Here is a 27844-nt window from a genome sequence, read left to right as displayed (position 1 = left end):
GGACCGATCTGGGGCAATGAGGATGATCTTTGGCTTCTCCTCTCTTATTTCGATCAGAACCTTGGAGGAGGGAATGCGTACACAAAAAGGGTGTTCCAGGGGAAGGTCAAGGCATCCACCTTCCAGGCTAGGTGGTGGTACTCCCTGGTACAGAATATTTTCAGCTGATGGTTGGGATGCAAAGCAAAGAGGTCCACCTCTGGAGTTCCGCACACCTGAGTGATTTGCAGAAAGATTTTTCTGTAGAGCTGCCATGCGTGCTGGTCCAGAAGGTACTTACTCAAGTGGTCTGCCAGGGTGTTGTTGATCCCTGGTAGGTACTGTACTATCGGATATAGACCCATGGACGAGGCTGTCAGCCACATGTTCATGGCTAGCATGCACAGAGGTTAATATTGGGTTCCTCCCTGTTTGTTGATGTACCACATTACTGTGGCGTTGTCTGTTTTGATAAGGAGAACCCCTGGCTTGAGAGGGGTTTGAAGGATGTCAGAGCCTTTTGTACTGCCATGATTTCCTTCTGGTTGATGTGTAAGGGAAGGTGCCGTGCCTCCCAAAGTCCTTGGGTGCATTTGCTTTCTAGGTGAGTGCCCCATACTATGTCTGAGGCATTGGTGATAATGGTTTGCCCAGTTGGGCGGAGGGTGAAGGGAAGACTCTTGTTCTGGGCACAGACTCCTGCCCACCAGAGAAACTCGGTCCTTATACAGGGGATCAGAGGTAGAGGGGTCTCAAGAGGCTGAAAGTGCTGACACCAAAGGTTCTTTAAGTACCACAACATTTTTCTCATGTGAAGCCTGGCCAGAGGAATTAAAAGGATGCAGGATGCCATGTACCCTAAGGCTTGAAGGAAATTCCTTGCAGTGAGGTGACTTTTGGAAACCATCTGTGTAAAATAGAGAGGCAGGAAGCTCTGTTTCTCTGGGGATAGGAAGGCCATTTGGGATGCTATACCCAGCAGATCTCCCAAGAAAATTATCTCCCTGGAGGGAATTTGCTTTGATTTCTTCTCGTTGATAGTGTACCCTAAGGAGGTTAGGAGGATTTTGACAAAGAGGAGGTTCTCGAGGAGCTTTTCTTTGCACTCTCCCTGAATGAGGCAGCCGTCCAGGTAAGGATAAATTTGTATATTCTTCTGTCTGCAAAAGGCTATGGCCGGGTCTAAGCATTTGGTGAATACCCTGGGAGTAGTAGACAAGCCAAAGAGTAGCGCAGAGAACTGAAGGTGTTGTGAGCCTCCTCTGAAGTGAAGGAATTTTCTGCAGGATTCCCTTATGGGGATATGGAGGTAGGCATCTTTTAGGTCTAGGGTAACTAGCCAAGCATTTCTGGTCAGCATACGCAGTAACTGCTGCAAAGTTAGTATTTTGAATTTTATGGACCACCAGGAAGGTGTTCAGAATGGAAAGATCCAGGATGGGGTGCCAAGTGCCCTCTTTTCTGGGAACAAGGAATAGTATGGAATAAAAGCCTTTGCTTGTTTGATCTGAAGGAACAGGTTTTACTGCCCCTTAGGATATGAGAGTTTGAACTTGTTTCAGTGCCTCTGCCCACTGATTTGGAGGTAGTCTGGGTATCCTCTTGGACCTGGGAGTTCGTTGAAGGAGAATTTGTATCCCTGAGAAATTATGTTTAAGACCCATTAGTCCTTGGTTACAGAAAGCCACTTCTCTTTGCAGCGGGAAAGCCTTCCTCCTAGTTTTTGGTGACTGAAAAGAGGGCAGAGGGGGGAAGAGTATTTGCCATACAGGGATGGCTTAGAACTCCCTACCTTTAGAGCAGAAACATCCACTGTTTGGTTCTCTGCTGTCTCTGGGATAGGAGTTTTGGTGGTCTGCCCTGCGAGACTTACCCTGCCTGTCTGCTATTTGCGGGAAAGGACCAGTGTTTTGAGGGAAAGTTCCTGCTGAACCTAGGAGGTTGTACCTGAAGAAAATCTTTTACTGTTTGCACTGATTTTGCTTTGTCTTCCATCTTTTTAAGCATCTCTTCTGCTTTTTCTTCAAACAAGCGGTCCTTATCCAAAGGTGCATCAAGTAATTTAGATTTGACATGATCAAGGAGAGGTTGTTCCTTCAACCATGCATGTCTTCTAATAACAGATACTGACACTGCTGTCCTGCTTGAGGCTTCTAAGGCATCGTATCTGCAGTGTAAAGTGTGTTTAGCCACTTGACAAGTAGAGTGAAGTAAATCTTCTAGCTCTTTCGAATTGGCACAGTCAGGAAAGGTAGAAATCTTTTGTTGTAAAAGTTCCAAAGTGTGTTGTTGATATTTTAACATGTGGAACTGACAGTTGAGTGCCCTGATAGCTAAGGTTGCAGAGGTGTATACTTTTTTACCCTATCTGTCCAGAACTCTGGAGTCCTTGTCAGAAGGAGTAGGATTATTTGCAGAACTAGCTTTAGCTACTTTTGGTCCCTGTGTAATAACCTCCAGGTCTGCAGCAAGATTTCTGCGCAGGTATTTGTGAGAGTCCGGTACTCTGTAGTACCTGTCAGGTTTTCTTGGAGCAGGCAAGAGGGCGTCAGGAGTTAAGCTGGATTCAAGGAAAACATCATCTACCACCTCTAAGATGGGGGGGTGGCCAAGGGTCTGTGCTGAGGCAGGTCTAGAAACTCTTAGTCTTTTCTTAGACTGGGAAAAGTCCTGGGATTCCCAGTGGAAATGTTCTCTGAGCGTGTGAAGGGTTTCCCCAAAGGAAATATCTTCTGGTGGGGAGGTAGAAGGAATGGATTCCTCTGCATCTGAATCCTTATAAGCACTAAGAGGTTGTTGTTCCTCTTCAAAATCTGAATAATCAGACTCCTCAGAATTCTGTTCTGGCAGAATTTCAGGGGAAGGGTCTCTTTTTCTTTTAGAAGGGATGCCCTGAGTACCCCTTATAAGGATGATAAGATCCACCGCCATTTTCAGCATTGGAGCTTGGGGTGGTGGAGGAGGGGTAAAATGGCAGCTGTTGGTACTTTTTTTTTTAGGAGTAGCCCTGCCTCTAGGCCTGTGTTGTTCCTCTTCAAAATCTGAATAGACTCCTCAGAATTCTGTTCTGTCAGAATTTCAGGGGAAGGGTCTCTTTTCCTTTTAGAGGGGTGGCCTGAATACTCCTGATAAGGGTGATAAGATCCTCTGCCATTTTAAGCATTTGAGCTTGGGGTGGTGCAGGAGGGGTAAAATGGTAGCTGTTGGTAATTTTTTTAGGAGTAGCCCTGCGAGAATCCATCGGTTTGAGAGAGACGGTAGTCAGAGGAAAGGACGTCAGTTTTAGTCTAGATTCGGTAATGTGAAAGACCTCCTCAGAAGCCGGTGACTGCGTCGCGGCTCCAGACCCATCTGAGGCACAGACAACCAAAGGCTCGGAAGACAAAGAAGATTTCTGCGGCATACCGGACTCTGAAAGGGTCTCAGTAGAGGCCTGTGAAGGTATCGAATCAGGCATTAGGGGCTGCGAAGGCGCCTCACTGAATTCCAGAGAACTGACAACCTGCTTAGCGGTGAAGTCGTCGGAAGGTTTGGCCTTGTGTGGTCTGTCTCTATCTTTATCCTTATGGTTTTTTGGAAAGTCTATGGATTTGTTGGCTGACGGACGCCATTTCAGAAAACGAAGACAGAAGACGAAAATACCTTGCTACGAAAAGAGCTCTACGATGAATAGTCCCTCACGTTAAAAAGGGCACAGAACTGACAATATGGGACGTTGTGGTCTGGGCCTAAACAAGTGACGCAGTAAGAGTGGAAGTCTCAGTGTGGTATCGGCTTTCCACAGGTGAGACAATTGTTAACTTTTTCAGACATCGGTTAGTGCAAGAAAAAAGGGTCCTCAAAGGGGTACTTAGCTTTAGACGTTTTCAGCTGTAATTCAAATTCTGGAAGTGACCGACTGGCACACTTGTGAACTGCTTCTGCTACGGGCTCCATGGTAAGAAAGACTGATGTAATGACGTCAGCTGCCTTCCTTTATAGCACTGACGACCTGACGTCAGCCAGCAAGAGGCAGCAGCTGACGCAGAAAAACATGGACTCTGGTATTCGGGCTGGCCGAGGGCTACCACAGCAGGGATAACCCACAGGTGATGACTGCAACAGTGAAACACAAAGAACATCCAGGAATATCCTGGAAAAAAACCCTTCCCACTTGGGAGGGGGGACAGGTTGAATGGTCTCTTGGATCAACAGAGACCCAAAAACCTCTGAGAAATTAGAAAGTTGCTCTAGAGGAGGTTCAGGAATTCCAAAAAAAGGAGGGAGAGATCTCCATACCATGAAGGAACCCTGATGGATGACAGAACTCAAGAGTCTGAAGTGATGAGATGCCAGTTTGGAAGACAAAGGAACCTGGTCTAAAAGAAGACAGGCAAAGTGCCAAAAAGAAGCAGGCTTATCAGACAAAGGAGGCTTTTGGGCCACAGAAATCTGTGACGCCTTAGTAGAGGGGGCCTTCCTGCCCTTAGAGGTCTGGCATGGTTGCCTGTAAACAAATGCAGACCTAGAAGGATAATTCCTCTGGAATTTGGGGACAGGAGAGACAAAAATATGTTTAAGGCCTTGTAAGGCTTTGCCTTTCTCTTGAACAGACTTAAACATGTCAAGAGCATTCCCAAAAAGATGTGTATTATTTAAAGGAGCATCCAACATCTTGGCCTTAATGTCCTCAGGTAGACACTGAAGACGAAGCCAAGAATAATGTCTCATGACAGACCCAAAAGCCCCAGCCCTAGAAGAGGTGTCAGCAGATTCGTAGCTACATTTAACAGAATGGCAAACCACTTGAGAAGCAAAAACTAAAAAAGATAAGGCAGAGGATATGCCATCAGAATCAGGGAGGGCAGAGATAACCTGGCAAACCTGAGCAATCAAGGCCATAGCATACCCGGTCATGTGCATCTGGTAATTAATGGCCTTAAATGCCAAGGTAGAAGCAGTGTAAACTTTCTTGCCAATTCTTTCCATTGCCCTACTATCCTTATCAGAAGGCAAAAGTTTGGAAAAGGGCAAGAGTTTAGAAGGTTTGTCAGAAGAGACAGACACCACAGCAGAATCATCAGAAGGACGTTTAAATAAAAATTGACAATCCTCAGGAACCTTACAGAACCTATCAGGTTTCCTAGGAGCTGGAGGCTTAGAATCAGGAGTCTTGGAAGCAGCAATGAAATTATCTTACAAGGCAGTTAACACAGGAGGAACTGCTGATGATTTATGAGTATCCACCTGAAGCAACTCATAATATCTTTTCTGAATATCAGACACTTGAGAAAATTCCCACATAAAGAAATCCATCATCCTAGCAACTGTGCCCTCAAAGGACAATTCCTCAAAATGAAATTCAAGGCTAACAAACTCCTCTTCATCAGAACCATAAGCCAAAGGAGAACACATCTGTGAAGAATAGGATAAAGACCCCTTCACCAGACAATAAATCCTCATCCGAGGAATCTGGTTCCCTAAGCCATTTAGGAGAAGAGGTCCAATGAGGAGTGGGTACTGAAACCCCTTGCGGAGGCTTTAGTGCCATTAAGGCAGAAAACAAGCTCTGATTAAACTTTTGCTATTCCCTTTGAGGATCTATAGGATGGACCGAAACATGCTTCAATTTTTGTCTTTTCTTAGAAGGGACATCAGCTCTAACAAATACTGGAGGTTCTGACCCTTGGCGAGATTCGAGAAGAGAACCCGGAACTTCCTCCCTGATCACTATCTGCAGAATCCCTCTAGGACCCTCCTAGATAATCAATCAAAGTACAGTTGTGTACACTTACCATAAATGTAGATGTTCGAGTGTATTCACTGTTATAGTCATTACATTTGGGTTATCTGCTTGCAGGTAGCCCTCAGTCGGCCTGATTATCAAAGTCTTGGGTCCTGCGTCAGATGCTGTCTCATCTTCCATGACGTCAGGTAGTCAGGGGTATAAAGCATTCAGCCGACGCCATTACATCAGTTTTTCTTGCCCCAGATGTCAGGTGCCTCCATAATGGGAAGTAATTATATAAAGGTTACACTTCCAACAAAAAAGCAAATGCACCAAAAAGCTTTAAGCATAGTAAACAAGAATAGAGGTATAGTCAATAGAAGTCAGGGGGATGGAGGGAGGGTAACCACGACTGCAACAGTGAATACACTCGAACATCTACTTTTATGGTAAGTGTACACAACTACACTATGTTCTTCGTGGTTCACTGTTGCAGTCATCACATTTGGGTAGATTCCCAAAGCTAAGCATGGGAGGAGGCCATTAGATAGCATTTGGGCCAACTAAAAGGCCCTGCAAAACCAGCAGAGCCAGCTCTGGATTTAGAAAAAAATTGGCAAGTGGTAATGCTTGGTGAAGGTACATACAGAACTCCAGGTAGCAGCTTCTAGGATGTCCCTGGTAAGGACACCTCTGAGAAAGGCTGTAGAGGTAGATGCAGCCCTGGTTGAATGTGGTCTTATCCCCTATGGGGTAGGTTTTCCATGGTGCTTATAGCAGAAATGAATGCAATAGTCTATCCACTTAGAAATGGTTTGCTTTGATATGGCCTTCCCATCTGCCCCTGCAGCAAATGCCACCAGTAGCTGTTCAGACTTCCTGAGAGGCTTAGTCCTGTCCAAGTAAAATCTAAGTTGTCTGTGCACGTCCAAAGAGTGCAGTATTCATTCCCCTTTGTTCTGTGGATTAGAAAAGAATGTTGGCAAATGAATGGACTGATTAAGGGCCACACTGGATATCACCTTGGGCATAAAGGAGGGATTGGTCCTGAGGAACACCCTGTCCGCATGAAAGATGATGAAAGGCTCCACTGCCATGATGGCCTGTAATTCGGACACCCTTCTTGCTGAAGTGATGGCTAGAAGGAAGGCTGTTTTCCAATAATGGAATTTCACCTCTGCATTTGCGGCTGGCTCAAAGGGAGGAAGAGTGAGCTTTTCCATTACAAAGTTAAGGTCCCAGGCTGGAGTAGGGGCTCTCCTGGGTGGTCTTATGTTTTTGGCCTCTCTGAGGAATTGCTTCAGCAGTGGATGAGAGAAGAGGGGTGGTTCTGTGTTGTAATGTGCTGAAATGGCTGAGGCATGAATTTTGATGGAAGAAAAGAAAAGAAAAGGCCCTTGTGAAGCATCTCAGTTAAGTATTGAAGAATATGGGGTAAATTGGGTACTGCTGTGCCCGTCCTGAGTTTGGCTCCAGGAACAGAATCTTTTCCATTTTTCAGCATAGGATTTTCTAGTACTAGGCCTCCTTGCTTCCAGAATGACATCCATCACTTGCTTACTGAGGGATGGTAACGGAGAGGTCATGTAACTAGCCAGGCTGCAAGGTTCAGGGCTTGAAGCTGTGGGTGCAGAATCTGGCACTCCTGCTGGGACAGCAAAGCAGGGGTCTGAGGCAGGTGCCATGGTGCCAGCAGCAACACACTGCGCAAGAGGGGGTACCAGTGTTGGCATGGCCAGTCCGGTGCAATCAGTATTGTCCTTGGTTTGTCCTGTTTGATCTTTAGTAGCACTTTGGAGAGGAGAGCCAGAGGAGGAAAGGCATAAACTGATAAGTTTTTCCAGGTGAAGGACAGGGCATCCACTTTCCAAGCTTGTTTGTGAGGAGTCCTTATGCAGAATTTGTCCAATTGGTAGTTCTGAGAGGAGGCAAACAGGTCTATCTCTGGGCTCCCCAGTGCTTGCAGTATTTTCTTTGCAGATAGCTGGGTCTTTGTGGCCAGTAGATTGAAGTAGACTGTCAAATGAACTTGTTTCTCTGGCATGAGGTAGGCCATCTGGGAAGTTGTATTCAAGCTTGCTCCCAGGAATACAATTTGTTGGCAGGGTACAAAATTTGATTTCTTTTCGTTTATGGTGTACCCCAGAGAAGTTAGCAATTTCTTTACAAATGCTAGATGATTTAATAGTATGTCCTGGCTTTCCACCTAAATTAGACAATCGTCCAGGTATGGGTATATTTGAATATTTCTTTGCCTGCAAAATGCAATGACTGGAGCTAGGCACTTTGTGAATAGCCTGGGCACAGTAGATAAGCCAAAGGGCAGTGCAGAGAACTGATAGTGCATGTAGACTGCTCTGAACCGTAGGTATCTTCTGCAAGATTCCCTTATTGGGATGTGCAGGTAGGCTTCCGTTAAATCCAATGTTGCCAACCAGGCATTTTTGCCTAGCATGGGAAGCAGCTGATGAAGAGTTAGCATCTTGAATTTTGGGATTACCAAAATGTGTTCAGAATAGACAGGTCCAGGATAGGACGCCAGGAATTGTCTTTCCTGGGTACCAGGAAAAGCCTTGAGTAAAAACCTTGCCCCCATTCTTCTTGTGGGACAGGCTGAATAGCCCTGATGCTTAAAAGAGAGAGAACCTGCTTTTGAGCCTCTGCCCACTGATTTGGGGGTAGGTCTGGACAACCGTTTGGGGTTGGTAAGGAGTGGAAGTGGAATCTGTATCCTTGGGAAACTATATTTAGAACCCATTTATCATGAGTAATGAGTTCCCAATTTTTTGCATGCAGGGCGATCTTTCCCCCTAAAGGAACAGTCAGTTGAGCAGGGCTTGGAAGGTTTAAAGTTAAGTCATTGAGACAATTTACCATAGGGGGGAGAGTCTTACTACTCCCTGCTTTGGAAGTGGGAGCCCCCCACTGCTTAGTCCTGTGAGCACCCTAGGGCTGGAGCCTGGGTGTTCTGCTGGTTCTGGGTTTGGAGTGAGAATGCCTGGAAAAGGCAGGAAAGGACCAATTCTTAGACGGCCAATGCCTACTAAATCTGGGAGGCTGTACTTGCAGGAAATCTTTTACAGTTTGCACAGATTTAGCTTTTTCCTCCATCTTTTGAAGTACTTCTTCTGCTTTGTTGCCAAACAGGCGGTCACGGTTTAAGGGAGCATCCAGTAATTTAGCTTCAATATGATCTGGCAAAGATTGCTCTCCTTAAGCCAAGCACGCCTTCTAAGTACAGACCCAGTGACAGCAGCCCTGCAAGATGCCTCTAATGAATCAAAACCACATTGCAAAGTATGTTTTCCCACTTGTTCAGCAGAATGCATTAAATCCTGTAATTTTTTATTTTCAGCACAGTCAGGAATCAACATCATTTTCTGTTTAAGCAATCCAATAATATGCTGCTGATACTTCAACATATGAAACTGGCAGTTTAAGGACCTAATGGCTAATGTTGCAAAAGTGTATACCTTCTTACCCCATCTATCCAGTGCCCTGGAATCTCTATCAGAGGGGGTAGAATTTTTGGCAGTAGTGGCCTTAATGCCCTTGGGTCTCTGTGGAATGGTCTCAGGATCCACAGCAGGATTTTTAAAGAGGAACTTGCGAGAGTCAGGTACCCTGTAATACCTATCAGGTTTTCTGGGAGCAGGAGGTAAGGCGTCAGGGGCCAGGCTAGATTCCGAGAAGGCATCATCTACAATGTCCAGTACAGGAGGGATAGCTAAAGGCCTGTGTTGAGGCAGGAGTAAGAATTCCCTAAGCTTCTTTTTGGAGTCAGAGTAATCCTGGCATTCCCAGTGGAAATGCTCCCTAAGAGTATGCAAGGTTTCACCAAAAGAGAAATCCTCTGGAGGGGAAGCAGATGGAATGGAGTCCTCTGCATCAGAATTCTCATAGGTAGATAAGGGCAAATCCTGGTCATCAGAAAAAACAGAAATTTCAGAATCCTGATCACAAGAATCAGAAAATCAGTTTTAGGTCTCTTAGAGGGAGAAGGATGGCTTCCCCTGATTAGAGTAATAAGGTCTTCAGCCATTCTTATCATTTGTTTAAGCATATGGGTCTGACCATACGGTCAGGGCATCGGTTTTCTGGGCATGGATCGGGTTTTAGGCCTTGAAGAAGAAGATGGAGTCTGTTTAATATGCAAGTCAGTAGGCCTGAATACACCCTTAGGAGCCGGTGCCTGCACAGCGGCTCCGGACCCATCCAAGGTAGAGACATCCGCAGGTTCCACAGTCAAAGAAGCATCCCGCAGCATACCGGACTCCGAATGGGTCTCAGTAGAGGCCTGGTTATCTGAAGTAGTGGGTATAAGGGGCTGCAAAAGCACCTCACTGAGTACCGACGAACTGGCGACTAGCTTAGGAGAAGTGTCGTCGGCAGCTTTGGACCTTTGCGCTCTGTCTCTGTTTTTATCTTTGCATTTTTTTCAGAATGTTGGTAGTCGGGTGGCTTACCGAAGCCATTTCTGGATTACTAAACCGAGTACCAAAATATTTAGATGTGAAAATGAACCGAAGACAAATACTACAAGGTTTGAATAAGGCACAAAACCGACAGCGAGGTACATCATGGTCTGGGCCTAGGCAAGGAATGCAGTACGAATGAAAATCTTTATAAGGTATTTGCTTTCCACAAGAAATACAGTTGTTAACTTTTACTGACATCGGTTTAGAGCAAGAAAAAGGTTCCCCAACAGGATACTTAGCTTAGTTGAAGACTTCGGATCTGAAACTCAAAAACGAAAATTTCAGGAGTCGGCCAACAGACACTTGTGAACTGCTTCTGCTTCGGGCACCACATGGCAAGAAAGACTGATGTAATGGTGTTGGCTGCATGCTTTATACCCCTGACTACCTGATGTCATGGAAGATGAGACAGCAACCAACGTAGGACCCAAGACTTTGATAATCAGGCCGATTGAGGGCTACCTGCAAGCAGATAACCCAAATGTGATAACTGCAACAGTGGAACACGAAGAACATCCATGGTTCCCTCTCAACATCCACAGCAGACTCCTGCAAAGCCTCAGAGGAAATCCGAAAAGATGGAGTCATGCTGGCATCTGGCAGGGTTGTGGCACAGGAATCAAATGTAAACACTGAACAACCTTCAGAGCTGTTACCTGCTTCTACTGGGATGTTTGGTGGAGGCTGGACAGCTGAAGAATTCAGATGAGACTTCTTGTCCTTCTTCTTATGTAGCGGGAGTATCTCAGGTTAAAGAATTCTGCCACGGTACCCTGGGCTAACAATTTAAGCTGCTGGTTTTCAAGATAAATAGCCAGGGAAGATGAATGGCTTTGGAGTGGCTTATGTACAAATCCCTTGCAGATACTACAAGAGGTATGGTCGTGGGAAGTGCCCAAACAAAAAAAAAGACAGTTCGTGATGATCCTTATGGGGAATTTACCACCCATACTGACATTTTTCCTTCCTGGATGATATGAACTCTAGGAAGTGATATAAAATACAAGATCAAGAGAGTAAAAAAAAAAAACAAAACAATGGGGCAATTATCTGGGGTTGATAAATATTCAGTACAGCAACACAGCATTCAAACCAATTGGCATTCAAACTGGTGGCAAAAGAAGTTCTAGGTAGTTGCATCCGTGCATCTCTTTTAAGCCCTACGTTCTGTGCAGGGAGCATAAACGTGACGTACAGTGCATATAATTAGAAGTTATGTACCTACCATAACGTTCCATGTTAGTTGTTTTCTCTCGCCTTCTTTCTTGCTGGATGGGTTCGGCGCCGATCCTCGGCTCCGACTCGGCACTTGCTAAGCTCGAGAGCTAATTTTATCAGCTCGAGGCAACCCTATATCCCATGATGCAAGGCGGACATTACTCAGATCTCGTTTGGTAGCTAAAGAAATAGTAGTATTTTCTTCCAACTTAGGAGGAAGAAATAAAATACTAAATAACATCATAAACCTGTAGAAAGGATCCACATAACCTAGCGAAACTAGGAGTTGAACAGGTAGAAAAAGGTAAAAACCTCTTAATAGAGGATGAATAATCTTCTCGGTCTGACCAGGCTAGGGGGAAGGAGGCGGGGCTAAGAAAGAAGGCGAGAAGACAACTAACATGGAACGTTATGGTAGGTACATAACTTCTAAATGTTAAGTTGTCAATCTCGCCTTCATTCTTGCTGGATGGGACCGCGTCCCTAGCACCTCTTTCCTGGGTGGCTCATTGGAACAGACTCTTGAGAACGGTGGAACCAAAATTTGCTCTGACTCTGGAGACCAAATCTAATTTGTAATGTGAGACAAAGGTATGAGGAGAGGCCCATGTGGCTGCTGCACAAATAGTGTCTATTGGAAGTCTAGCTTGAAAAGCTGTAGATGTAGCTAGAGCTCTGGTAGAATGGGCTTTTGGGATAGAAACCAATTCTTTGCCCCTGAGCTGATAAATGTAAGTGATCAAGGAAGACAGCCACCTAGATAAAGTTACCTTAGAAACTGGAAGGCCTTTCCTGTTCTCTGCATAGGATAGAAAAAGTTGATCAGACTTCCTAAAAATTTTTGTCTTATCTAGATAATATCTCAGCTGACGGTGAACATCGAGATAATGTAACTTTTGTTCAGCTCTATCAGAATAATTCGGGAAAAATACTGGAAGATCAATGGACTGATTCAGGTTAGTCTGAGATGCCACCTTTGGTAAGAAAGACGGATTAGTTCTTAGGGATACCCTATCTTTGTGAAATATTAGAAAGGGAGGACGAACACAGAGAGCATGAAGCTCAGATACTCTCCTGGCAGATGTAATGGCAACTAGAAAAAGTGTCTTCCAAGAAAGCAATTTCAAGGAACAGGCAGCTGCAGGTTCGAACGGGGGAAGAATCAAGGATGTTAAAACTAAATTTAGATCCCACTGTGGTGGGGGGTCTCTAATTGGAGGTTTCAATAAAAAGATACCTCGAAGGAATGCCTTGCAAAGTTTATGTGACATAATGTTGTGGTCCAAAAAGCCTATGTGAAAATTTGAAATGGCTGCCAGTTGAACTTTCACTGTGGAAGAAGAGGATCCTGAATTAAAAATGTCAGCTAGGAAGTCCAATACCAAATGAATTGGAGCAGTATAGGGGTCTATGTTCCTAGCTTTTGCCCAGAAAGAGAAACGTCGCCATTTACTAGTGTAGATCTTTCTGGTAGAAGATTTCAGGGAAGCTACTATGATATCCCGTACAGGATTAGAAATCATAGGAAGCCTGGCTAAGGATGAAAGTGGCGCAACCCAAGCAGTGAGGTTGAGAGAGGGTATGGATTGGTGCAGTTGACCCGACTGGTGGGTCAGAAGATCTGGAACCGGGTCCAGATGCCATGGCTGTACCAAGAGGTAATGATGTAGGAATGGAAACCATATCTGTCGAGGCCAATAAGGGGCAATGAGAATCAACTTGGCTCTCAAGGCGGTTGCTTTCTGAATTAGCTGAGGTATCAGCGGAAAAGGAGGAAAAGCGTAAAGAAGTCCCCGGGGCCAATCTTGGGTTAGAGCGTCTCTGGGGGGATGGCCTGGAAGGGGGAAGAGAGAGAAGAAGTCTGGGCATTTGCTGTTTTGAGGTGTAGCGAAAAGGTCGCAGCAAGGAAGTCCCCACTTCTGAAAAATCTCTTCCATCACTGACTGTTTGAGAGACCACTCGTGAGGCATGAGAATAGCTCTGCTCAATCTGTCCGCTATGATGTTGGATTTCCCGGGGATGTGCATTGCTATCAGAAACCGATGAGAGGAGATCGCCCATTGCCAAAGTCTGAGAGCCTCTCGACATAGTGGATAGGACTTGGTTCCGCCCTGTTTGTTTATGTACCACACTACGGACATATTGTCCGTTTGAACTGCAATTGTTCCCTGAGGAAGAGAGTCGTTGAGGGCTTGCAACGTTAAAAGCACTGCTCTCATCTCCAGAACATTTATGTGCAGATGGTACTCGAAAGGTTGCCAAGTGCCATGGACCATTCTGCCCTGATAATGCCCCCCCACTTGATCAGGGAGGCGTCCGATGTAACCGTGGCAACTGGGGCAAGAGGAACAAATGGTCTGCCTTGATGGATTTGAGGGGACGATACCCACCAAGTCAGATGTCTTTTGCAAGTTGGGGTTACTATGATCTGGTGACGCATGGGAAGTTGTTGAAAAGACCATTGAGTGAATAGCATCCATTGTAGTAGCCGCATGTAAAAGCGGGCGAGGGGAAGAAGTGTTATGGCGGCCGCCATAAGACCCAGCACTTTCAGAGCAAATCTGGCCTGAATTTTGTTGCTGAATAGAATCACTTGGACGTGTTTCTGAATGTCCAAGATCCTTTGGTCTGTCAACCTTGCAGAAAGTTGTATGGTGTCCAAATTTGCGCCTATAAAGGTAATATATTGACAAGGCGACAAGGCAGATTTTTCGAAATTTATAGAAATTCCTAGCCCTCTGCAGGTGTGAATGGTGTAATTTCTGGCTTGGAGAAGCTGATGCCTGGTGGTGGCAGTGAGGAGCCAGTCGTCTAGATATGGAAACACCTGGAATCCTTGACGTCTCAGGTGAGCCGTAACCACTGCCATGCATTTGGTGAACACTCTGGGGGCTGTAGTGAGTCCAAAGGGCAGGGCTCTGAATTGGAAGTGACTGGTCCCCAGCCGAAAGCGGAGAAATCTTCTGGAGCATCTGTGAATTTTTATGTGATAGTACGCATCCTGAAGATCTATTGAGCACATCCAATTGTCCTTGCCCAGAAAGGGCAGAATGGACTGGAGCGTGACCATCCGGAATCTTGATTTCATTACAAACTTGTTGAGTTTGCTCAGATCTAATATTGGTCTCCAGTCCCCTGTCTTTTTTGAAACAAAAAAGAACCTTGGGTAGATTCCGGATCCTATTTGGTCTGCCGGGACTGGCTGGATGGCTCTTTTTACTAGCAGTTTTGATATTTCTAGTACTGCTAGTTCCCTTAGACCGGGTGGAACGTCTGGAAGGGTTCCCTTTTGTTGAACTGGGGTTTGAATAAAGGGAATTTTGTAACCCTCGGATATAATTGACTGTACCCATTTGTCTTGAGAAAGGGAAAGCCAGGCTATTGGGTACAGCGATAATTTTCTCCCGACTGCCTCCGGGCGGACAATCGGGCAACATCTCAGGGATGCTGGAAGGGTTTGTCAGAAAGAGGCTCTCTGCTACCCTGATTCTATGGACCCTCTGCCCCTAGGGCGTCTATTGTTGTTACCCCCTCTGCCTCTGGGGGTAAACTGACTTTGTGCGTCAGGCGTGACTCCTTGAGATTTGCGGAACCACATTTTTCCTCCCTTCTGTCCTTTGGGGTAAGGTCTAGAAGGGGCGGAGAAACGGACTCCTACGGCAGAAAGAGTCTTGCCATCTTGTTCGCATCTAGTCAAAGTGTCTTTCACTTGAGGACCGAACAAGGTCGAGCCATCAAAAGGGGAGTTTGTGAAAGACGCCTTGAAGGGGTCTGCAAAATTACAAAGCCGCATCCAGGACTGACGCCTTAAAGCCACTCCTGTGCCTGCGGCTCTACTCGCTCCATCGGCTGCATAAGAAATGAGCCGCATGGAGGAGTTAGCAATGGAGTTAAGGATTCCTAGCTGTGAGGTAATCTTATCCTGAGACCCAGCAGCTGACGGATCCTGTAAAACTTCTCCCAACTCTTTAAGAACATCTCTTTGAAGGCGGGTGAAGTGGCATAGGTAGTTCAGCGATCTCATGGCAAAAGTCGCTGAAGAAAAAATCCGCTTACCGTACCTGTCCATAGTCCTAGAATCCTTATTAGGAGGACGAAAGTACAGTTTTGTACCTACCATAAATGTAGATGTCCGAACTGGATAGCATCTGCAGTCATAACAACTGGGTTGTCCTGTCGTCAGGCAGCCCTTCAGTCGGCCGGATTCCAAAGTCCGGGTCCGGCTTCGGCTGATGTCGCACTTCACCCGACGTCATCTCTGTTGGTCTTCGGGTATAAAAGCATCAGCCGACGCCATTTTCCTCAGTGTTTCTTGCCCCAGATGCCAGTAGCCCTCTTGAAGGCTAAAATTTGGCTAGATGCCAATGTTTCCAAAAAGATAGAGGTAAACACAAAAATAAGCATGTATGTACATATATACAAACAAATACACCATAAAAGACTCCCCCCCAGCTAGCTATTAGGAGGGTAAACACGCTAGGAGTACCACAGAGGGGAAGGAGGGAGGGTAATCCTGACTGCAGATGCTATCCAGTTCGGACATCTACATTTATGGTAGGTACAAAACTGTACTATGTCCTTCATGGATGCATCTGCAGTCATAACAACTGGGTAGAATACCATAGCCAACTAGGGAGGAGGATAAAAGTAGATTATGGTGTGTTTAGGATCCCTTGCAGTACAGCAGTGGCAAACCCTGCTCGGGATCTGGAATATAGAGGCAAATTATAATGCTTGGCAAATGTATGCACGGAGGTCCAAGTAGCCGCCTCAATAATGTCTTTGGTTGCCACTCCTCGTAAGAAGGCTGTGGTAGTGGCTGTTGCCCTTGTAGAATGAGGTCTTATGTTCTGTGGAATTGGTTTTCCATGGAAGGAGTAACAGAATCGTATGCAATTTCCTATCCATTTGGAGATTGTCTGTTTGGAAATAGCTTTTCCTTCCCTTCCTGTTGCATAGGCTACAAAAGTTGGTCAGTCTTTCTGCTATTTTTGTTCTGTCCAAGTAGTAGCGTAGCTGTCTATGTACATCCAAGGTATGCAGTATTCTTTCCCTCTGTTTTGTGGGTTGGGAAAGAAGGTAGGTAGGTGGATTGCCTGGTTTAAAGACACTCTGGATACCACCTTAGGCATAAATGTAGGATTAGTCCTCATGGACACTCTATCTTGGTGGAAGATTAGGAAGGGTTGCACTGCCATTAAGGCCTGTAGTTCTGAAACCCTCCTTGCTGAAGTAATTGCCAGTAGGAAAGCAGTTTTCCATGACAGGTGTTGTAGGTCTGCTGTTGCTGCTGGTTCAAAGGGTGATAGTGTCAACTTTTCTAGCACAAAGTTTAAGTCCCAAGCTGGTAATGGTGGTTTCCTTGGAGGTTTTACATTCTTGATTCCTCTGAGGAACTGCCTGAGCAAAGGGTGCGAAAAAACAGGTCAATCAAAGCTGTATTCTGCTGAAATAGCTGATGCATGTATCTTGATGGAGGAGTAGGACAGGCCTGAATGAAGAAGTTCGGCCAGATACTCCAGAATGTTAGGCATATCTATGTTTGACACATCATTTCCTCTTTCCGTACTCCAAATGACAAACCTTTTCCATTTTCCAGCATAGTTCCTTCTTGTTGAAGGTCTGCGTGCTTCAAGAATAATGTCTTTAACTCTTTGGGAAAGTTCTGGATTAGCTGCTGCTATGTGATGTTCCATGCAGTCAGTTGCAACGTTTTTAGGTTTGGATGTATGATGCTGTAGTTGTTCTGAGTTAACATCAAAGGCATCAGGGGTATTGGCCACATATTGTTCCGAGACATGCTCCTCAGCAGTGGGTACTAGTGTTGTCTTGGCCAGTTTGGAGCTATCAGGATTATCCTTGGACGTTCTTCCTTGATTTTAGTAGTACTTTGTGTATCAAGGGAAGAGGTGGGAATGCATATGCTGTTAGGCCTTTCCAGCTGAAGGAGAGCGAATCCACTTTCCATGCTAGTGGGTGGAATGTCCTTGTGCAGAACTTTTGAGCTGGTGATTGAGAGGTGATGCGAATAGATCTATCTGAGGCATTCCCCATTTCTTTGAGATGGTCTTGAAGATGTCCGGGTGCAGCTTCCATTCGTGGGCATCCGATGTGGTTCTGCTTAATATGTCTGCTAGAGTATTTTCTTTTCCCGGTACAAATATTGCCTGTAACTGGATGTTGTAGCTGAGTGCCAGGGTCCACAGCTCCAAAGTCATTCTGCATAGGGGTATGAATGAGTGCCTCCCTGTTTGTTGATGTACCACATGACTGTGGTGTTGTCTGTCCTTATCATCAACTGGCCCTCTTGGAGAAATGGTTTGAACTTTTGGATTGCCAGTTTTACTGCCAGCATTTCTTTTAGGTTGATGTGCAGGTGAAGTTGATCCTGTGTCCACAATCCTTGCACGCATTTGTCCAGCATGTGGGCCCCCATCCTAGGTCTGAAGCGTCTGTTGTGATGGTCTGGCTTGCTTGACATCTGCGAAAGGGTAGGCCTGGGTTTGACTGACATGCCTGAGCCCACCATAGGAACTCCTGCTTTAAGCATGGAATTAGTGGGATTTCTGTTTCTAGGCTGTGTCTGTGTTGGGACCATAAATTCTTTAGGTACCACTGTAGTTTTCTCATATGTAGTCTGGCAAATGGGACCAAGATTATGCATGATGCCATGAAGCCCAAGGCCTGCAGTACTTTTCTTGCTGTTAACTTGTTCAGTTTTGTTAGTGCCAAGAAGTAAAGAGGGAGTTCCTTTTGTTTTTGTGTAGTCAGGAATGCCATTTCTTTTACAGTGTCCAATTCGGGGCCCAAGAATGTCCTTGTTTGGGATGGTATCAGCCTTGACTTTTGTAAATTGACTGTGTATCCCAGTGCTTGTAGCAAGTAAATGACCCTTTGTAAATCTGTTGTCAGCTTGCTTTTGTTGTCCCCTTGTAGCAGGCAGTCGTCCAGGTATGGGTAAATTTGAATTCCCTGTAGTCTGCAATGGGCGATTACTGATGCCAGGCATTTTGTGAATACTCTGGGCGCAGTAGATAAGCCAAAGGGCAATGCTGAGAATTGATAGTGCTCTGATCCTGCAAGAAATCTGAGGTATCTTCTGCAGATTGGTCGAATGGGGACGTGCAGGTATGCCTCCTTGAGATCTAGAGTTACCAGCCAAGACTCCTTGCCCAGCATGGGAAGAAGTTGCTGTAGGGTCAGCATTTTGAATTTTGGGACAATGATGTATGTATTTAAGGTGGACAGGTCGAGAATTGGTCTCCAACTTTTTCCTTTCTTGGAACTAGGAATAGTCTGGAGTAGAACCCCTTTCCTTGCTCTGCTGTTGGCACTCTTTCCACAGCTCTCATGTTTGCTAACTCCATTATCTGTTGTAGTGCCTCTGTTTTTGATTTGGAGGTAGATTTGGCATTCCTCTTTGACTGGTAAAGTGTGGAAGTGAAACCGGTAACCTTGATCTATGGTTTGTAAAATCCACTTGTCTTTTGTTATGTAGTGCCAGTTCTTTGAAAATAAGGTTAACTTTCCGCCTAGAGGAGCTGCTATTTGTTCCCTGGTAGGCGGATTTAGGGTTAAGTCACTGTGGTTGTGCTGATGTAGTGGCAGTGGTTGTGTCTGTGCCTCTGTTGTTACCTTGCCACTGTCGTCCTCTGTAGGCACCTCCTCTGGATTGGTTTCTGCCTCTGGAACGTCTATTCCTGCCCCTTTGAAATTTTGTGGAGTCAGGAAAGGACCAATTTTTGGCAGGCCAGTTCCTGCTAAACCTTGGGGTTGAACCTGCAAGAAATCTTTAACCGTTTGAACAGATTTTGCCTTTTCTTCCATTTTCTTCATAACCTGCTGGGCAGGTGTACCAAACAAACTTGTCTTATCCATAGGAGCATCTAGCAACTTAGCTTTAACATGATCCGGTAAAGCTTGCTCCTTTAGCCATGCATGCCTTCTTATCACTGTGCCAGTCATGGCTGATCTAAATGAAGCCTCCAGTGCATCATAGCCACATTTTAAGGAATGGTTGCTAACCTGTTGTATGTTATTTACCATTTCTAATACATATTTCTTATCAAGAGAGTCATCAGTGATTAGTTTTTTAGTTAACTGATCAAGCATAAACTCTTGGTATTGTATCATGTGAAACTGACAGTTTAAAGCTCTAGCTGAGAGAGTAGCTGAAGTGTAGACCTTTTTACCCCATCTGTCTAATGACCTTGCTTCCCTTTCAGAAGGAATAGGGTTTTTAGCTATGGTCGCGGCTACTGCCTTGGGACCCTGGGATATAGTTTCGGGGTCTGCAAGTGGGGCCTTGTAAAGGTGGTGATGAGTATCTGGCACCCTGTAAAATCTGTCTGGTTTGGCAGGGGCTGGGGGTAAAGAATCTGGAGCGGAGCAGACATCATTGAAAGCATCATCCACCACAGAGAGAACAGGAGGTATAGCTAAGGGCCTGTGCTGTGGGAGGTGCAGAAAGGTCCTAAGTCTTTTCTGGAGTCTGAAAAATCCTGTTGCTGCCATTGGAACTGCTCTCGCATGGCATGTAAGGTTTCCCCAAAGGAGAATTCTTCTGGTGGGGAAGCAGCTGGAATGGATTCTTCAGCATCAGAATCTTCAAAATTGGAGAAAGGAGCCTCTGGCTGGTCAGTTATGTCTGATTCGTCAGCAGAATCATCAGAGGACACTGGCTCAGGGGCTCTGCCCTAGGTCTCTTCTCTGGGGCTGAGAGGCCCTGTCTGGGTGAGATTGAGATCCTCTAATTAATGAAATTAAATCTTCTGCCAAAGTAAGCATTTGAGAACTAGAAGAGGGCCTGGTTGTGGGGGTTTAACAGGCACTGTCTTAGTAGTCTTGGCTGCTTTAGCCCTGGCGAAGGCCTTAATGGACATGGCTGCTGGAGGCCTAGCAGCACCACGTGCTGGGGTAGAGACATCCAAGGGAATGGTGTCTGATAAGTCAGTGGCAACCACCGTAGTGGATAAAATTTCTGAGGCCGATTCAAGAGTGGTAGCAGGGGCCTCAGTTGTAGAGATAGGTTCAGCTGTACTTTGATCAGTTTTCTCGGTTTCGCCGAAACCGAGACACTCGCGATTTGCTTAACCATGGTTTCGGCCGAAACCGCGGACCGCGAGTGTCGGTCTTTATCTTTGCGTTTTGGCAGATTGGGTAGTCGGAGGATCCGACGGCATAATGTACGCAAAATCAGAACCGAAAAACTGTTCTGCAAACTCCGACCGACGCCTAAGCGTCGCGGTTGAAAGAAGCACAGGCCGAACAGGCTGCTACGTCGTGGGCTGGGCCTAAACAAGGCAGACAATAAGAGTGGAAATCTTTATGAGGTATTTGTTTCCCACAGGTTAAACAATTATTAACTTTTTCTGACATCGGCTGAGGCAAGAAAGAGTCCCCAACGGGTACTTAGCTTTAGAAGTCTTCAAGTAGTATTCGGTAGAAGTAATCTCTGGATCCGACCGACCGGCACTTGCGAACAGCTTCTGCTTCGGGCGCCACGCGGCAAGAAAGACTGAGGAAAATGGCGTCAGCTGATGCTTTTATACCCGAAGACCAACAGAGATGACGTCGGGTGAAGTGCGACATCAGCCGAAGCCGGACCCGGACTTTGGAATCCGGCCGACTGAAGGGCTGCCTAACGACAGGACAACCCAGTTGTTATGACTGCAGATGCATCCATGAAGGACATCAGGTACTGAAGGATCAGCTAATTCCTTCTTGTTGGCGGCAGCCACCACCATGGCATCAACTGGAACACCTTTTGTTAAGTATTGTCTATCTTGTGGGGCTGTAATAAATTTTGAAGGTCTCCTGGGGGTAGGTTCCACCGAATCCGGAGCCATCCACACCTTCCGAGCCACTACTTCCATGAGAGGGTCGAAAGGCGGAGACACCCAGGAGGTGGAGGGTCGAGATCCGAACGCCTCCAGGTATACTGACTCGTCCTCGGAGGGATTAAGGGAGGGCCAGTTCCCCCTCTGTTTAAGGATTTCAAGGATGTCTGAAAATGAGACATCCTCAGAGGAGGACCTTGGGGACCCCTCCGACTCATCCAAGTCAGTATCTGATGTAGTAGACTCAGGGGAGTCTAAATGTTTCCTCTTACATGTCCTCTTCCGGGGGGGTTCTCCTGACGGATCAGGAGAAGCCTCGGAAGAGGAAGATATTCCCAATGGGGAAACCTGAGGCGTTGGATCTCTGGGTCCGGGAGCAAGAGAGTGAGAAGAGACGTCAGCAGGCACTGTAGTGGGAGGAGCTGATGGAACTGTCCGTTGACTAAGCCCAGGGGCTAGTACACTCCTCATCACCTCGAAGGCTCCCCCATCAGAGAGACCAGAAGGCTCCCGCTCCGAAGAGATAGGAACCCCAGGCCTCACCGAGAGGGAAGGCTCCAAGGCAGATGTCGGGGCCGAGCTCACCAACGCCGAAGCTCCGAGAGGGAGAACGGGGTCGGACAAGGGTCCGATGCCACTCGCCCCCTCGGAGCCGACGAGAGAGAGCAGACGCCCGGATCCCTCCAATGAAGGTCTCAAGGAGGAAATCAGAGCCGAGGACGACTGAGCCGAAAGGGGTTGTATCGGCTCCGAAGTCACAACGGTACCGGTTCCGAGGAGCTCCGGCTCCGAGCTCTGTAAGAGAGTCGAAGGAGGAATGTTCAGTGGATGAGATATAGCTACCATCTGTTGAGATGGGCTATGGAGAATTTGGGCCAATGCCTGAGACTTTAATAGTCTACTCACCACTCTCTCAAGGTCGTGATCAGATAGCCTGGATGACCGAGAAGATCGGCTCCGATGGCTCCGCTCCGAGAGCAAAGGTGATCTCGGAGCCGGATGAATGGATTCCACAGAAGGGGATCGAGATCTCTTTCTTGAGATCAATGGAGCCATCGGAGCCGAAGAGATGTCGGCTCCAACCGGAGCCGACACTGAGTGTTTAGACTTAACAGTATCGGCGCCGGATGGAGCCGATACTGACACTGGTATGGAAGGATCGGCTCCAGCCGGAGCCGATCTCGAACCAGGTGAGGACGAACCTGAAGCCGACGGCTTGGAAGCCTGAGCCGAAGGCTTAGCAGGTTTCGAGGGCTTCACCGGCGCCGACTTAGTCGGGGAGCTCTCGGGTTTTAATAAGCCCCTTAAAATGAGCTTATTTTTTCTTTCCTGCAGGACTCTTGGGCTGAAGGCATGGCAGATAGCACAAGAGTCCTGCAGGTGAGAAGGTCCCAGGCAATAAACACAAGAAGTGTGACCGTCTGTCAGAGACATCTTCTGACAGCACGAGTCACACTTCTTGAAACCTGAGACCTTAGTGTCCTTCGACATAACTGTGTCGATGAAACACTAACACACTGACACACAAACACACTCAGTCCAAAATTAAATGAAATTAAATTAATTTATTTTACACTAACAGGGATACTGACAGTCACACACAAAAAATTCCCTGACAGGAAAAAATTTAGGGAGGGGAAGGCCTAAGGCCTAACAAGGGGTAAGGGAATAATCCACTTAAAGGAGGGAACACTGACAGGAATAGGGTTAACGTGAATCGACAACTAACAAAAAATAATACCTAGGTGAACAAAGTTAGAAAAGGGGGTAGACAAGAGTTTATATAAGTTCACTTACCTGGAGCTGGTAAAAAAAGGCACCTCGTTAGCGAAGCGGCAAACGAGATCTGAGTAATCTCCGCCTTGCATCATGGGATATAGGGCTGCCTCGAGCTGGTAAAATTAGCTCTCGAGCTTAGCAAGTGCCGAGTCGGAGCCGAGGATCGGCTCCGAACCCATCCAGCAAGAATGAAGTTGAGATTGACAACTTAACATGATACCTTTTCGGCTTTTTTTTTTATACTGGCCAAGTGTTGGGCTGCCCAGTGCAGGACATCCCCTCTATGATGAATACTGCAACAGTGACACAGAAGGACATCAGTAGGATATGCAATATTTCACATGTATATAATTTTGTCCTATGTGAACAACAATGTCAGCTTGTCAAAATATTTCTTTAGAGAAAGTCATCAGTTTTTTGTTTCTTCTACATTATTTCTTCAATCTTCCTGTTTGTATTTACCAACCACTCTATAGTCTGACAACTGCATCTGCAATGACTTGCATAGGTATCATCTTTCCTTTTTTATTCCCATTCTGTGAATGCTTCCAATTCTACTATTAAACCCTTGTGGCAAAAGTAAAACATTCAGAATGATTTTAAAGAAAGACAAAAGTTTGTCATCTCTTTTTAAAGTGATTTACTGATTTTATTAAATGCATTGTGCCATTTGATGAGTCGACTTCCCCTTATTTACTTGGGCCATTTTTTAATAAGAAGCGTTGAAAACATTTTATTAAATCACCTCCAAAATACATTTAGTATTTCCTAACCTGACATTACCCTTGGGGTAATGTGTGTTGCGACCATGCACTTTAACGGGGCACTTTCTCTCTTGCAGGGCGGTGCACCCAATAAAGTCCATGAATGCAATTCACATTTTTAATACACTGATGCCACTATGGTTAAAGTTTACTGTTTTCCCCAATGATATCAGTGTATGAAAAACAGATTTTTTTTAAATTGAATTTCTCCTCCAAAGTGAAATAAAAATGATCTCTAATGGTTAGAGATACTGTTTGACAGGTTTTGCACCACATGCAGTGGTGCAAAGGTAAGCTAAAATGCTAAAAAAAAAATCACTTTATAATATTTCAAGGACTCTTACATTCAGATCTATTCTCAAGATCATCTGTTTTATTATTCTGATTAATAATTGCTTCATGCAGTTTATCAATTTCAATTTTGCTAACTTATTTTTAATTTTAAGTTATTTTTATGATTTTAATAGAGCCGCGGTGGTACAGCGGTAGCGTTGTTGCCTCACAGCAAGAGGTTCTCCTGTTCGATTCACGGCTGGAGTGCCTTCTGTGTGGAGTCTGCATGTCCTCCCCGTGGTCGAGTGGCCTCCGAAAGACGTGTGAATGGGCGCGCCTTCGCTGAAGGTTGGGCGTCTGGCTGGCAACTCGGCATCATAAAAAATCTACTGCCAATCATTAGCGGACCGGAGTTCTGCTGTGGCGACCCCTAAGCAGGAAAAACCGAAAAGACAAACATTTTTATGATTTTAATAACTTTATAAAGTTGCATTATCTCAGAGTTTACATCATTTTTGGATGCTGCTGGCTGAATAAATATTTTCTGTATTCAATCACATCTGTTTTCACAGCTGTGATGTTTTTTAAGGATGATCAAGTTGCCATTCTGAAGATGCCTTGACATTTCCGAAGTCCACTTCTTCAGCCTTCTTTTCCATGGCTGAAAATACAGGACTCCTTAAAAAATTCACAATTTGAATGCACTTCCACAATCTTGAAGGTAAGGCATACTCCACAATAATCTAACAATATTCGTTTCATATTTACTGAATGTTGAGCAGTTTACCCACTTATGCTCAAATAGTTAAAATATCCCTATAATGACTGCATTTTCATTGACTTTTACACTCCGGATTTCAGTCAGGAAACCTACTTGCTTTGATAATCTACTATAGGTTCCTACATTAAACTAAACACCACTGCAAATTATTAAGGTAGAAACATTTTCTGGACTTCAGTTGCCTTCTTCACTTCTTTGTTTTATGAGTGTTTTACAATTAGTGAGACACTGCCACCTATCCCACAGTACCTGAAACAATGAAAGGAAGTATACTGTGCGAAACTTGCAATAAGCATTTTGGATCTTTAAACTAGATTTCAATAATCAACATCCTTTAAGCAAAGGAAAATTAGCCCTCACTTTATTGCTGAAATTTCTGGTATTCAACAAAGCCACAATCACCTCTGATTTTTTTTTATCTTTTGTATTTTAGCATCTTTTTTTATTTGGGGGGGGGGGGCAGTATGCATAAGGAAATGTTCTTTTTCATTGCTTGCACAGCTCAAGGTCAGAGGTAAAGCCCACTGCTGCAAAGCGCTCTGGTTCACTGCATGTCTCTCCCAATTTATAACACAACATCCTTAGCCAGTGAAAGAACAAAAATGTTTCCTGATGTTCACTTGCTATACGAGGCGATTGACACATTTCTCTAAGCAGTTGTAATAACACTACACAAAGCTCTGTAAATATACAGTTAAATAAGGAAACTGTACCCTCACTAAAGGAATGGAAAAAAAACAGTTATTGTAATTTACTGTTATTCCTATCAACTCATCACGTCACGTCACATCACATCACATGAAATGTAGTCTTAATAGCATATTTTCTTTTACTGCTAAATAAAAGCTACATAAAAAAATTAAATGATTTGTTATAAAACTATTAAAAATTTGCAGCCAAAATATATACACAAAGCAATAATGCAAGTTATTTTATACCCAATTAGTACAGAGGTAGGGTGCAAGTTATCAAATATTACATAAACACAGAAAGGCATCATATAAAAGGTATGACTTACTTTAGTTTTACAATTACTTGCCGTGGCTTTCCAGTAAGATCACATAAATCCCCATGACCATAGAAATGAGAGACGACCCTATAAAACAATTTAAAATTACACAGTCAACTCATTTTATCAAGTTATGCTCTTATAAAGCTGAAATGCCAGTGTGAAGTCTCCACACCTCTAAGTTCATCACTGAATTTTTAGGTTAATAGGTAAGTACTTGGCAGTTAGTCTGCAAATCATTACAAACCTAGCAACAAAAATAAATAACATAAACTAAAACAAAACAATAAAAAAATATTCAGTAGCTCCTTACAGCCTCAAGGAGGGGGAAAACAAGACAGACCAGGGAAACATTACAGGCTGCTCATCCAATTATTAAGGTTTGTCTTGAAGGTGGCAAAGGTGCTACTCCATTTGACATGCAGTGGAATTTTGTTCCAGAGCTGAGAGATATACTGGGAAATTAATCAACTGTAACAGTGCATCTTATTTATCTTTTGATGTAGATTTATTGAGGTATCACTTGCTCTGCACAGTAATAGGAGGTCAAAGAGAGTTGGATCCTTCATGGCTCAAAAGGCTATGCACAGATCTGCATGGAGTCTATAAGAGGCTGAGTATAGAGAGAGAGCTGCCAGTCTGTCATGATAGCTAAAATTTTAGAGGCCACTGGACTTTTTAATTATGAATCTCTGACATCTTTCAAGCTAAGGGATACAATTAGACAAAAACATGCCCAAAGGGACATTATATTAAACAATAGGTTCTAATGAGATACAAGTAAAGGGTAGTCATGACTTTTTTGTACTTAGAGACAGGCGGCTTCCTGAACTACTCCTGTGACATGTTGGTCAAAAGATACGGCATTATCAACAAGAGTGGGAAACAAATTACCAACACTTACATCTTCACATACAACATGCCATAAATTCAAAATAATCCTTCTCATATTTTCTGAAAAAACAGACAACTTAGAGACAAAAAAGATTTCTCTGTTATCCAAATCTTCAGTAGAATTACTTATTTCAGGTTTGAAAATGATATTTTTCTTCAAAGTAAAAGGTACAGCGATGGGGGCCATCTTATGTCCCCACTTATGCAATTTTGTATATGGGATTTTTTGAGAAGACGTATATTTACAGTTCTGAATTTTATAAAAAAAAAAAAAAACATGGTGCTGTTTACGCGTTACATTGACAACCTCATTTTTTTATGCAAGGGTGTCCCTAAGAATTTTGATTTATTTTTTTTGGCCTTAATTCTAATGGACACAATTTAAGTTTTTCTTCAGTGAAAGGTGAATCTAGGATTGCGTTTCTAGATAATGAGTTTTATGTAGATGTAGGTAACAATATCCGGCATAAGCCATTTAGGAAAAAGACTGCAGTAAATAATTTTTTTACATGCAGATAGCATGCATCCTCCCCCACTTGCTTAAATCTCTGCCTTAGAGGGAATTTAAATGTACTGCCCGCAATACTTCAGAAGAAAACTGTAAGAAATTTCTTTTAGAAACTAGAGATGGGTTACGTGAGAGAGGTTATGGTGAAGATAGCCTGCAGCATGCCTTGGAAGAAGTTTTGAGTGGTAAATCTATTGGTAAAAGGATGAAGTTTAGAAATAATACTACTGAAGATTTGGGTAACAGAGAATCTTCTTTGTCTCCAAGTTCTCTGTTTTTTCAGAGAATATGAAAAGGATTATTTTGAATTTATGGCATGTTGTATGTGAAGATGTAAGTGTTGGTAATTTGTTTCCCAGACTTGTTAGGTTTTCTTATGGGCGGAATGTTAATTTAAAAGAACTCTTGAACATGGCTCATTTTGGTGAGCCACATGAATCTTCAGATGTATTTGCCTGTGGTCACTGTAAAATTATCAACAAGAGTGTCTAGACCCCTTATGGCAGTGTCTGACCACAGTGCTTCACCTACATGGTATATGAAGGTGTTTTGCTTACTAAAATGAACTATGCTACATTTCTTCAAATTTAATTTGAGACCATTTTCCTTGCACCA

General features: G+C 44.5%; 1 protein-coding gene across 1 annotated transcript in view; it reads right to left on the bottom strand.

Annotated features, from left to right (window-relative positions):
* Positions 1-27844, bottom strand: part of ERLEC1 (endoplasmic reticulum lectin 1) — a 1331813-nt gene that overhangs the window by 211912 nt on the left and 1092057 nt on the right. The window contains exon 13 of the mRNA XM_044055082.1: positions 25837-25914. Within this exon, the coding sequence (XP_043911017.1) occupies positions 25837-25914 (78 nt within the window). The remainder of the gene's footprint in view (positions 1-25836; positions 25915-27844) is intronic.

The sequence above is a fragment of the Protopterus annectens genome, chromosome 1.part2 (assembly GCF_019279795.1).
Source record: "Protopterus annectens isolate FY-2018-M chromosome 1.part2, PAN1.0, whole genome shotgun sequence".
Taxonomy (NCBI): domain Eukaryota; kingdom Metazoa; phylum Chordata; order Ceratodontiformes; family Protopteridae; genus Protopterus; species Protopterus annectens.
The sequence above is the reverse complement of the archived record's forward strand: the minus strand, read 5'-3'. Positions and strand labels throughout refer to the sequence as shown.